This window comes from Chiloscyllium plagiosum, unplaced genomic scaffold (genome assembly GCF_037043375.1).
Source record: "Chiloscyllium plagiosum isolate Xiang-an unplaced genomic scaffold, Cpla_swu_hap1 HiC_scaffold_19, whole genome shotgun sequence".
In the NCBI taxonomy this organism is placed as follows: Eukaryota; Metazoa; Chordata; class Chondrichthyes; order Orectolobiformes; family Hemiscylliidae; genus Chiloscyllium; species Chiloscyllium plagiosum.
In genome coordinates, this window is record NW_028270157.1 from 43061144 (window position 1) to 43074082 (window position 12939).

Sequence of the window (12939 nt, forward strand, 5' to 3'; positions counted from 1 at the left end):
TTGGGAGAGATTTTGGGAAGATAAGAGGGCAGTGAACTCAGAACAATGACAGTGTTATGAGTGCAGATAAATGTTTAAAACATTGAGGATGAGAAGTCCTTGATTTAGGAAGAAATCAGTGAAACACAACAAGAAATTATTGCACTTGGAAGAATGGTGGAGAACAGTATTTTTGAAAGAGAGGTGAGAGGGTGAAATAAGGTGAAATGTGAAATGTTCCAGGGCAGTAGTAGGTCAGGCCAAGATGTGGCCCGACAATAGGCTTCATATTGCCATGACGATGGTCTTTGTTGAAAATCATCGATGAAGTCATCGGGTAGGGCGGTTTCATTAAGTAACAAGGTGTAATTAATTCTCATACAAGTTTCCATTAAGGCCATGGTATCAATATAGTCATTCAGAGCAAGCTCGCGGATGGCGGGACCTTGTTTACAAGTGAATGAACATTCTACTGTTGCAAACGTCTACCTCATGGTTCTTGAGTTTGAGAAAGTAACTTTTCATTTTATGAGAAAGTTTTGACTGTGGAGAATGGGGCTTCTGACTTTGCTAAAATACTGAAGATGTCAGATTTGCTGTTATTCTGGTAATGGAGATGTTATTCACATAGTTTCCACCAAATAAGGAAAATTTTGGAATTAATAGATAATTAACTTACATTCCTCCTGGGAATTTACTAGTATGGTGACATTGCCATGGAAATGAGTGGAGCACAGTGAAATTCTCTGTTTTGAGTTTATCTCAGTTAGTGCATAGTAAACAAGAAATGGTTACTGTGTTAGTGGATGAACAGCAAAGTGACTCAGTCAGTTTTGGATCATAGATAACTTGGAATTCCTTGGAAGGTAAGAGATAAAGTCAGGCCTACAGTGTAGTAGAGTAAATGCTAAATTTATCACCAATGATAGAGGCTGAGAGTGAGGGCTGATATTCAGTACAGTGTAAGGATAAATTGGAAAAGCGCAAAATTTTGGAAAAGTTGTTTCACTGAAAGATTAAGTAAGAAATTAGCAGAAAATACCTCAATAAAAGAGAGTTAGCCTCACTACAGTTGGAGTTCTGAAAGTAATCAGCTTTGTTGTAGTTTGAAACCAAAGTAGTGAACTGTCAGAAACAAAAAATATTTTCTGATGTTTTAAGCCCCTGTTGCAGGACTCTCAGGGAGGCATGTGTTGCTTCCACTGCTGTGGAATCCAGAAATGTGAGGATAGTAAATAAATTGTAAGGTCTTTTAGTCAAAAACTAATGGAAGGTTCCTCATGAAATTTTGTACTTTGGAAAATAGCTATAAGAGAAGAGAAATCACAATGAATTACAGAGACCAATGGGTTTTGATTTGAATCCCAGGAAAAGTGAATGAAACTTAAAAATTTTGTAAGACAAGAGAGGAACCAAAAATAAGAACTGAATTTATAGCACAAATCTGCATGGTTTAAAGTGTTAATAGTGATCACTCTGTTTAATTCCTTTTGATATATAATAAAGACAATTTTATTTTGCAGTGATAGCATCCTTGCCTCTGAGCCATAAGTTCCTGTTTCTCACTCCAGGATTGGATGGTGTACTCATGATGTTGCCAAAAATGTTCAGCATTAACTTGTAAATCCTTCTAACATACTGCAGTTGTAGTGGCAATCGTGCAAACGATTTCAGGTCAGCTACATGATGGAAACAAAGTTGCAGCTTCAATTGTCACTGTACAAAGCTCTGAAATACAGTCTTCATGTAAAAGTATACATTGTTCCTTACTGCATGCCCAAACCTCCTGCTTTAACTGCTGGCTCAGTTGTTCTCAATGTTAAACATCATTTGGAGGAAACACTGAGGAAGAACATAATATACTCTGCATGGCAGAAACAGCACTGACTGAGCTAGTCAAGACCTAAAGCTGCTCGACTGACCTGCAGCAGGTGGTGAGGGTATCCAACATGAAGGAAAAACACCACTGACTTCATCTTCACCAAGCTGCCTGCTGCAGGTGTATCTATCCACAACAGTATCGGTAAGAGACAACTGCACAGTCCTTCTGCAGAAGTGGCTGTCTTCACACTTAGGATACCCTCCATCGTGTTGTGTGGCATATCAACATACTAAATAAGATTGATATCCACTAGATTTAGCAATTCAAAACCTGGTATTCAAGAGGCAGTGTGGGCCATCGGTAATAACAGAAATGTAATCAAATATAATCTCCAATCTCTGTTAAGTGATTCCATAATCCCTGGATCAGATTCGAGCTCTGCAGTCCTGACACATCCAAATATGAATGGTGATGGACAATTAAACAACACACTGGAGATGAAGGCTCCACAAATATTCCCATCCTCGATGATGAGGTAGCCCAGCACATAGTGCTGAAGTTAAGGATGAAGCTTTTGCAATAATCTTCAGCCAGAAGTGCTGAATGGATGGTCCATCTTGGCCTCCTTCAGAGGATCCCAGCATCACAGCTGCTCATCTTCAGCCAACTAAATTCATTCCACTTGCGAATTGGTAGAAGGTACTGGTATAGACTAAGGCTATGGGCCTTGGTAACATTCCACCAATAGTATGAAAGATCTTTACACCAGAACCTGCCATACCCCACACCATGCTGTTCCAGCACAATGGAACTCAATGTATAAAATTGCCCAGATATGTCCCGTACAAAAAAAAGTAGGGCAAATCTAACTTGCCAATTATCATGGGTCTACCGTTGATCATCAGGATAGTGCTGGAAGGGGTAATCAACAGTGATATCAAGCGGCATTTATTTAGCAATAAATTGCTCACTGACACTCAGTTTTGACTCCTTCAGGGCCACTCAGCTCCAGAGCACCACACATCCAGGTCGTTTACAAAAATGATGAACAGCAGTGGCCCCAAAACAGATCCTTGTGGTACATCACTAATAACTGAGCTCCATGATGAACATTTCCCATCAACCATCACCTTCTGTCTTCTTACAGCTAACCAATTTCTGATCCAAACTGCTAAATCACCCTGAATTCCATGCCTTTGTATTTTCTGCAATAGCCTCCCTTGGGAATCTTATCAAACGCTTTACTAAAATCCATATACACCACATAAACTGCTTTCCCCTCATCTACTTGTTTTGTCACCTTCTCAAAGAACTCAATAAGGTTTGTGAGGCACGACCTACACTTCACAAAACTGTGTTGACTACCCCTAATCAAATTATTCCTATCTAGATGATTATAAATCCTATTTCTTATATCTTTGTCCACAACACAAGTAAGGCTCACTGGTCTATAATTACCAGGATTGTCTTTACTCCCCTTCTTGAACAAGGGAACCACATTTGCTACCCTCCAGTCTTCTGGCACTATTCCTGTAGACAATGACGACATAAGGACAAAACCAAAGGTTCTGCAATCTGCTCCCTAGCTTCCCAGAGAAACCTAGGATAAATCCCATCTGGCCCAGGGGACTTATCTATTTTCACACATTCCAGAATTGCTATCACCTTGTCCTAATGAACCTCAATCCCATCTAGTCCAATAATCTGTATCTTAGTATTCTCTTTGACAACATTGTCCATTTTGTTTGTAAATACTGATGAAAATATTTATTTGGCACCTCTCCTATCTCTTCGGACTCCACACACAACTTCCCACTCCTGTCCTTGCCTGGCGCTAATCTTACCCGAGTCATTCTTTCATTCCTGACATACCTATAGAAAGCTGTAGGGTTTTCCTTGATCATATCTGCCAATGACTTCTCATGTCCCCTCCTGGTTCTTCTTGACCGTCTTTTTACGTGAGTGATGGCTGTTGACATCAAGGCCCTGCACTGGACCAAGTGTGGCCAATTGAGTAAAACGAGTGAATGGGAATTGGGGGAAAACTCTCTGCTGATTGGCATTATACCTGCCACAAAGGAGATAGTTTTTGTTGATGGAGGTCAGTCATCTCAGCTACAGGACATCTTTCTGGAATTTCTCAGGGTGGTACCCTAGATCCAACAGAAGTGGGGCTGTTTACTGATGATTGCATAATATTTATTTTCATTTGCCATTCCTCTGATACCGAAGCAGTCAATGTCCAAATGCAGCAATGTTTAGGATTGGGCTGACAATTGTCAAATGATATTCATGTTACACAATTGTCAGACAATGAAAATCTCCAAGAAAAGAGAAACTAACAATTGCCTCCTGACATTCAATAGTTTCATAATTTCTGAATCCCCTAATATCTCTATCCTGGGGATTACCACTGAATGGAAACTGATCTGGACTAGCCATATAAATACCATGACTACTAACTAAAGTCAAAAGGTAGAAATGTTGCAGTGAGGAACTCACCTCCTCATTCCCCATCTACAAAGCAGTAGTCAGGAATCTTTGAGGAGAAAGTGAGGTCTGCAGATGCTGGAGATCAGAGCTGGAAATGTGTTGCTGGAAAAGCGCAGCAGGTCAGGCAGCATCCAGGGAACAGGAGAATCGACGTTTCGGGCATAAGCCCTTCTTCAGGAAGAAGGGCTTATGCCTGAAACGTCGATTCTCCTGTTCCCTGGATGCTGCCTGACCTGCTGCGCTTTTCCAGCAACACATTTCCAGTAGTCAGGAATGTCAGGGAATAGTCTCTATTTGCCTAGGTGAATACAGCTCCAACAACACTCAAGAAGCTTGAAATCATCCAGGACAAAGCAGCCCACTTGATTGGCACCAGATCCAGTAATACTCACTCCCTCTATCACCAGCAGTCAGTAATGGCAGCACGTACCATCTATGAGAAGCACTGCACTTATTATTAGAAACTAATCAAGGTACCTTAGCACACCTACCAAACCCATAATCACTAACATTTGGAGGGACCAGGACAGCAGATACATTGGGACCTTTGAAGGTTCGGCTTCAAGCCACTCACTATCCTGACTTGCAAATAAATTACTGTTCCTACCCTTTCACCGGGTCAAATTCCTTGAACTCTCTTTCAACAGAATGAGAGTGCTTCTGCGCCAAGTGCCTGCAACAGTTCAATAAGGCAGCTCACCTCCAACTTCTCAAGGTCAGTTAGGGATTTATAATAAGTTCTGGCCCACCCAATGATATTCACAGCCAATTAATGAATTTGTTAAAAAGGAGCATGACAGAGGTTAAGCAGGCTGAGAGGGAGTCAAGCCTGCAACAGCAGCAGAAGTGTAGAAAGATTCAGTTAGGAAGTTGGAAGGGCATCTTATCTGAAGAGGGAGAAAAAAAAGGATGCATGTAAAGAAACAAAATGAGCCTTGGAGAGGTTAGTAAAGTTGAAGTTAAAAAGGAATAAAAATAAAGTGGAAGTAGTAGTGATGGTCTCAGGTCTGGAGCAGTAGCCAAAGCACACACATTAATGGATACAGTGAAAAATCAGGCTACATTAGCTACTTTGATAACAATTACGAGAGTATACAAAGTTACCTGGCAGTTAATTGGGAATAGATAGGATACAATATGAAATGTTCAAAATTATGTAGTATTCCACAAAAATAGTTGTAATTATCTTTCTGTTCCTATACATATTACACACGCTACAACTGTCTAAATGCAGGTCAGTTGCACTGAAGGTGATTTTCAAGCACATAGTCTACCCTATCACACACTGAACCATGAACTGAAAAATACTCCAAATAAGCTGTATTAATTATATTAGAAACTGTTTACTTGTCATTTGTGGAGTGACTGAATTTTGATTCAATGAAAAGTGTGCATTATTGGACCAAATATTACACTTCTTTCAAAGCTATCTATACTTCAAACCACTTAACAGAGACCTTGGAGGAGTTTCATCCAAGTGCTTTTTTTCTTACAACATTATTGTTTGATTTGTAAAGTCAAATCTGACCAGTGATAGTTTAAGAAAAATATACACCACAAGATTATTGGACACAACAAGAAACAATAAATACTTTAAAAGGAGCATCATGATGTCTCATCATGTTAAGGGCATTCACTTCTCAATCTATTAGCATATCTTTATGAAAAATACATATAATACATAGTTCCTGACCTCTCTTGGAGAATCTATATTTCCATCACTTTGCTTCATCCTGCTGTTCTTCAAAACACAGTGCAACTGTTTAAATCTTTCAACCTTTCCATCATTTGTTGCTCTACTATTGTATTACCTATAGTGCTAATGTGATGAGATAAACTAAACAATGAAAATGGTGGTAAATGACAAAAGAAAATATAAAATTCCTGAAGATCTATTCTAAATTGAAGTGATCTATAAATTCAGATACATTTAAAAAGAGCTGTGCATGAAAACTCAATATAAAAACTTACTCTGCTTTCTTTAACCTACCAAAAGCTTATTAACAGCAATGTTCATGATTGTCAATGTAATCTGTGAATCTGGATTATGTACAGTAAAGTGGGAATGCTTCCATCAAGCAGCTTTTACATTTGATGGATTTTACAGTCTAAAAGTTATTAAAGCTGTGCCCTTGTCCAAAGATACACAAATTTCATCAAATATTCACCAAATCACTAGTTGCACTAGAAAATTAGTAATCAGTACTTGGGAAATTGTCTTGTGTATATATTTTTTTCAAGCCAGAGCAAGTCTATTTCTGATTTCTGAAGTACATAGCTACTCTGCTGAAGGGTGACTAGTAAGTCCTACGATCTTATTCTCTAATTTTCCTGTACAACGACAGCATGAATTCACACTCAGACTGATAATGAGACATTTATAATATGCAGAGTCATTCGATAATCAGTTTGTTGAATATCAAATGAAGTCTGAAACGTTGAAGGGGAGTAACAAGTCCAGAACATTGGACTTTGGAAAAGGCAGTCCAGATCAAACTGACTCAGGCTTCAGCAAGTTTCCCAGTGTCAGGAAAACTATCTTGTGAACAGAGGATGAAAAGTGAAGAAGCACTCTACACAATATTCAATGCATCTCTGATGGATCAAACAAGTAATGGCATTGAAGATAGCCACTGAATTAATCATGGGCATCAACTATACCTGCCTTTTTGATTAATACACCCAAAACAAACTTTGGGCATTAAGAATTGATGTTAGAGTAGAGATAACCTGGTGTGGAGAACATTAAAAAATAAAACATTATTTACATAATTTTTACAATGTGACAGCCCACCAGATATCCGAGTCATTAGCTGCCACTGAATGATGCAGTCATAGGGAAAGGGCAGTTGGAGATTTCATTGGAGAATTATGTAGATATGAGCCTTTGAAACAGAAACAGACTTAATCTGGCTTTATCATTGCTTTGTGTAAGGCTGACTACACTAAGCTTCGTGATCCACTGGAATATCTGCGCCTGCGTACAAAAGGGTTAGGAGGGCAATACTGGTGCGGGTGGTTGTAGGGTGGGGGTGGAGGTGGAAGAGGTGGCTGATGAGTGTTTTTTACAGGTGTTCCTTGAAGCCCATCTTCCTTTAATTTGCGAGGCGTGGAGCTAGTGGAGTTGTTGTCTGTTCCCACTTGGTGAATAGGTGTCTCATTCTGAGCGGTGTCGGATTTGTCTGGTTTCACAGGGACTACTATGACATTCACAATCTGTTGGCATTGGAGTAGCGTTTCAGGGAGATGATCCATGGCTCCTGATACAGCTGAGTTTTCTTGCTTGAAGTTAAGAAGGGTGCTTTGCTGGACTGCGCACTCTTGGTTCCCCTCTGAGCTGTGCTGATAGGCTTGAAGCCTATTGTGAATTGATACCTAGGTTAGAAACAATCAACACATGGTACATTAATATATAAATATTATATATTCAGTGAGCAAGCTGTTCCTGCTTTTTGTGACTAATGATCAGAAGACAAAGGACATTGATTAGCTCAAGAGATTTTATCATACTGTGCTTTGTTTCAGAAGAGATGATCTGACTTTCATGAATTCACATATACTAACACATGAACACATTTTGTGTTAGAATATAAACCTTTATAATTTGGGGGTTATTTTCAATGCACTTGGAGTGAAATCTCTTCATTGTGTGCAATCTGCAGTGCTGTGTCTTTTGTTCCCAAAACTGCACTCAGTTTTAAAGTCTCCCCTAAGTTTCCACCTCACTTGCATATCCCTGATTGTTAATGAAGTTGACTGAAATGAGGCAGTAGGGTTTTCCCAGCAAAGCTCATGACAAATGGTCTTATTTGCAACCAGCAGGCCCGCTGAAAATCTCACCCTGTATCTCTTACATTGTGAGAGTGAAGAGTCAGTATACAGTTGGTGTCTTAGAAATGATGTGCAAATGCCACATTTACAGCAACAAATTATAAAATTGCTATTTGCAAGCATGAAACTTCTGTACTCTCCAATTTATTCAAAATGGTCACTGTAATCATGGAGTTTAAAGGGGTAGAGATAAGTTCACCATTTGGAACCTACAAATGTTGAATATAAAGCACAGAAATGAATATTCATACAGGAGAAGCTGGTGCTGTTCTTTTATAGTGGTATAAATCAGGTCTCACTGAGTCTCCTTTAGCTTTAGTGTTCGTCTCTAGTCATAACCAGAAGCAGCACTGTAATTTATGACACTTAAATTGTTCTTCAGAACTGCTCAACATAGTCAATCACATCAGTTAGTGTATTGGAGACTTCTAAACCTCTATTGGAAGATCTGCTCAGATAGCAGAACTAGTCACAATTTTGTTACGCTACAACAAATGGCTTGCAGTTTTAGTTAAATAAGGGCAGTGTTAATAGTGCTCACAGCAACATTAAATTAAGGTAGATACATGATTTTAAGTCAAATTTGAGAAATTGATGTTGGAAAAATATTTTTCCACTGTTAGCACCCCAAGAATGGAAGTCACTGTCAGTCTCTCCATTGAAATGCGTTGATTAATATAATGTTGCTGTATTTACTTATTGTTATGAAGTAAATATGTTATAAAAACTTAGAAAGCTGCCCTTTGGTTACATCAGCCAAAAACATTTGCTTCCATGTATATGCTGACAACAGCCAGATCTACCTCATCGCCAACTTTACTGCTCCACTGTTGCTAAAGTATGTACTGCTTATCTTATATCCAGTATTGAGGAGCAGGATTTTCCTCCAATTATAAATGGCAAAATTGAGTGACTGTGTTTGGTCTCTGTTCCAAACAATGTTCCTAAAGTGAACCATTTGTCTCCATTGCATCAGTCTAGGATTAAACTCATCTGTTCAGAACCTTGGTGTTTTGACTTTGAGATGGGTTTCCAAACACATATGTATTTGCTTAACATTGACCAAGTTTGCCCTTACTTCAGCTCATATGCTTTTGAAATCAGCAAAAATGCCTTCATTACCTCTTGACTTGAGCCTTTTGCACACTATGCACTGCTCTTCCACATTCTACACGCCATAAACTTAAAGTCAAATTCCTGCTGTTTGTGATTAACTTATGACAAGACCTGTTTACCTCCCAAGTCTGTGATCGCTGACCCATATTGATTTTAAAATTCTCATCCTCACTTCCAAATTTCTCCCAGGCCTCACCCTTCCAAATCTCTATAATCTTCTCCATACCCACCATCACCTTCCAAAATAGCTGTGTTCATTGAATTCTGAGCTGTTGAACATTGTTAATGTTAACCATCCACTTCTAGTAGCAGTGCTGTCAGTTGCCTAGGACCTAAATTCTGGAATTCATTTAAAATTTATCTCTTGACCAAGTTTTTGGACTCTGGATTTTGTTTTATAATATTCCTGAGAAATGCTTTAGAATGTTTGATTATGTCAAAAGTAATTGTCATTGTTCTTGTGGCTAAAAGTTAAATCAAGTCAATTTAAGTCTACATTTGGAAATATAAAAGAAAAACTAGGAGCAGACCATTTGGCCTCTCGAGTCATCTCTGCCATATTTCCAGAACATGTTAATCTTCTATTTCAACACCATTCCCATTTCACTCCCACTCCCATATTTCCTGATACCTTTAAGAACAAGTTAATGTTAATTACAGTCAATCAACTGCACTCACACCAAACATGAACTATTAGAAATGTGAAGGCCCACTCTTTCAGGTCTTCAGTGATGGACTTTTAAAAAAGAACCCAATCTTTATTTTTGTTCTTTTGGTTAATTTTCATATTTTTCCTTCTGTAATAGATTTGACATCAAATTTACAATTCCTGATTCAGACTCTTTTATCTGATTGATTAAGAGAAATAGATCTTGGATGCCCTATTGAGTATCTCCAGCTCTGTATCTGCGTACAAACTTTCACGGAAATTAACTGACAAGGTCTAACTAATTTTGGGTTCCATTCATTAGCCCACCACAACAATGTGTGGCCAATTGTGATCTTTTATTTTCTTTTGTAAGATAAGCCTCGACTTGATTCAAAAGAGTAATGCTTTACCAGAGTGCAATATCTCAGTCAGAATCTCAGAACTGTTAATCTCACTTCACTTAAGAAAAGATTTAAACTTATGAAAAATTATGCAGAATGTCTGGGAGAACAGGTAAAGTGGACTCTCTCAATTTCTCATCTTATTTCAGCAAAATTTTAGAAAACTGGCGTAATCTATAATTTGTGCCATCACTCTGGGATTTCTAGCAAGAAATTGAGAAAATCTCTATTGAAACTGTACCTGATAGCATCTACTATTGAGCAATCTTTCCAATGCTCCAATACTAGAACTCAAGGGTCTTTTTCCCTCCAAATGTTTAGTATAATGACTCAGAAACACTGCAAGATATAAGAAGGATGGCTACAAACATAAGCATTCAGTGGGGAAGGAACTGTGCTCAAAAGCGGGACAGATCGGACAATCAGAATTCCACTTTACCATCCTGATTGGATTGGCAATTTCCCTAAGTCTGCAACTTGAGGATAAGATAATGCAAAATTAACCCAATGCAACATTACTTCAACATAATAACTTTGTGATGAAAACTGCTAAGATCTCTTAAAAATTTCCTCGTGCTCTAAACCAAAAATACAAGAAAATATTTGACACAATGTATGCCATTCTGATCATCATGTGATGGGAAAAATATTGTTACGTTTAGAAGAGTGAAAGTACAGATCAATGACAACACCCCAATATTAACACAAGCCAGGAGTTGGGTATAGGATGCAAACAGGCCTGAACACAGCTGTGTAATGCCCAAGACTTTTCCTGGTCAGGGGCCCATCTGAGCAGCTAGCTGAGAGTGGCAACTGATTGATGGACAGTAGGAGAAGGCTGCCTAGCACTCATTAATTGTTGAGGATTAGCATCACATCAGAGTTTAGTAAAACTGGGAAGGGCAAATTTTCTTTATAGATCCTGGAGAAGATCAAAACCTCTTGCTTCTCCTGACCACACAACGTAAGTAAAAAGACTTAGCTATTTTAGCCTCTTCCAGCTTGTCTGTTCTTCCCAATCAGACATAGGGAGGACAGCACATATGTGGTGAACAGTTGGACATTGGAGATGAGTATGAGGATTCATACATCAGTGACATGGAGTCAGGCATCATGAAGGAGTTGTACTTCAGAAGAGGAGGCATACATGGAGGGAAAGAAAGATTAGGAGAGTGTGTGGGAATCAGGTGAGAGTTGGAGAGGTGGGAGGCAGATTTTGGTGGAGGGAATAGATAGCGAGATAATGGAGTGGGGGTTGAATTGCAAGTTGAGAGGTCAAATATTGATAGGTGGCTGCACACGGAGCAAGAAGCAGACTGCATCCCACTATGTAAGTGTGTGATAATGCATGGGCGGCCTGATCACAGGGTTGTAAGTGGATTAGCTTGAAGGGCTGGTGGGAAGTACACATGCTCTTCCTGACCCACAGCAGGGCTGGAAACACACTTACCAGCTCTCACCTTGCTTTAGCTGCCAGGTTTCCTGAGGCATGGGAAATCCAAACAGCCAGTGTTAAATCTAGAACAAAACTAAAATCTTGGATGCATAACCTTATAAAAATGTTTTGATGATTGGCCAGCTTCAGAGAACAGGTTGGTCATCTGTCCATTAATTTGCCTCCATTAAAGAGAAATTGGCATAGTGGAGGTAGGCAGAGTCAGGTTCCCATTTTATTTTTAACCCAGTTAAAATGTATAAAACCATTTCAACAAAAATGGTGCATGTTTGTCACTGTCAAATTGCAATGTGAATATTTTGCTTCTGTCTGATAAGTGCATTTGTGGCCATGCATACAGGAAGTGCTTTCTCTGCTTCCAGCAGGAAATCAATAGCATCAGTACTAGACCTCAAATTGCCAATATAATCATGTGATCATTTTAATAAAGAACTTGCAGGCCTCACTTTTTTTGGCTAAATTTTATTAATATTTGTTTCATTTCACCTCCATCAATTGATGATAAGCTCGACAATGATAATATAGGTTATTTCCAATAAAATGGAATATCACAATGGCACAGTGGTTAGCACTGCTGCCTCACAGCACCAGCTTCCCAGGTTCAATTCCAGCCTTGGGCGACAGTCTGTGTAGAGTTAGCACATTCTCCTCGTGTCTGCGTGGGTTTCCTCCGGGTGCTCCGGTTTCCTCCCACAGTCCAAAGATGTGCAGGCCAGGTGAATTGGCCATGTTAAATTGCTCATATGTTAGGTGCATTAGTCAGAGGGAAATGGTCTGGGTGGGTTACTCTTCAGAGGATTGGTGTGGACTGGTTGGGCCGAAGGGCCTATTTCCATGCTGTATGTAATCTAATCAGCAACATAATTCACAGAGCTTTATTTTATCAGAAAACTGAAATGAAGCTTTTAGAATTTGAGATGTTTGTGAGGTTACCAATGGTATGAAAATGTTGTATTTCAAATACTTTATTTTATATTTATTATCAGTATTTGCTTTGATAATCAATTTGGATAGATCTCTTGTTACTTTGATCCACTTTAGGTACAGTCCTAAGGTTTCATTTATTGGCTGGAATCCAATCATCTCTCTATGGCCAGTCACTCTGCACCATGTTGTAGAGAATTGATTCAATCACATGTACAAAGTTTCATGTTTAAAGATTTAAAGTTAACAGCGATCACCATTTGACAAG

At 39.0% G+C, this 12939-nt stretch overlaps 1 protein-coding gene across 5 annotated transcripts in view; it reads right to left on the reverse strand.

Annotated features, from left to right (window-relative positions):
• LOC122559430 (IQ motif and SEC7 domain-containing protein 3-like) overlaps window positions 1-12939 on the reverse strand; it is a 279735-nt gene that overhangs the window by 101123 nt on the left and 165673 nt on the right. Inside the window, exon 12 of one of the 5 annotated variants that reach the window (XM_087997258.1) lies at window positions 7364-7669. The exons of 2 other annotated variants lie outside the window; for them this stretch is intronic. In XM_087997258.1, the coding sequence (XP_087853384.1) occupies window positions 7364-7669 (306 nt within the window). Of the gene's footprint in view, window positions 1-5987; window positions 7670-12939 lie in introns of those variants that run through there. 2 more of the 5 variants (XM_087997257.1, XM_087997262.1) reach the window with 2 other exon arrangements.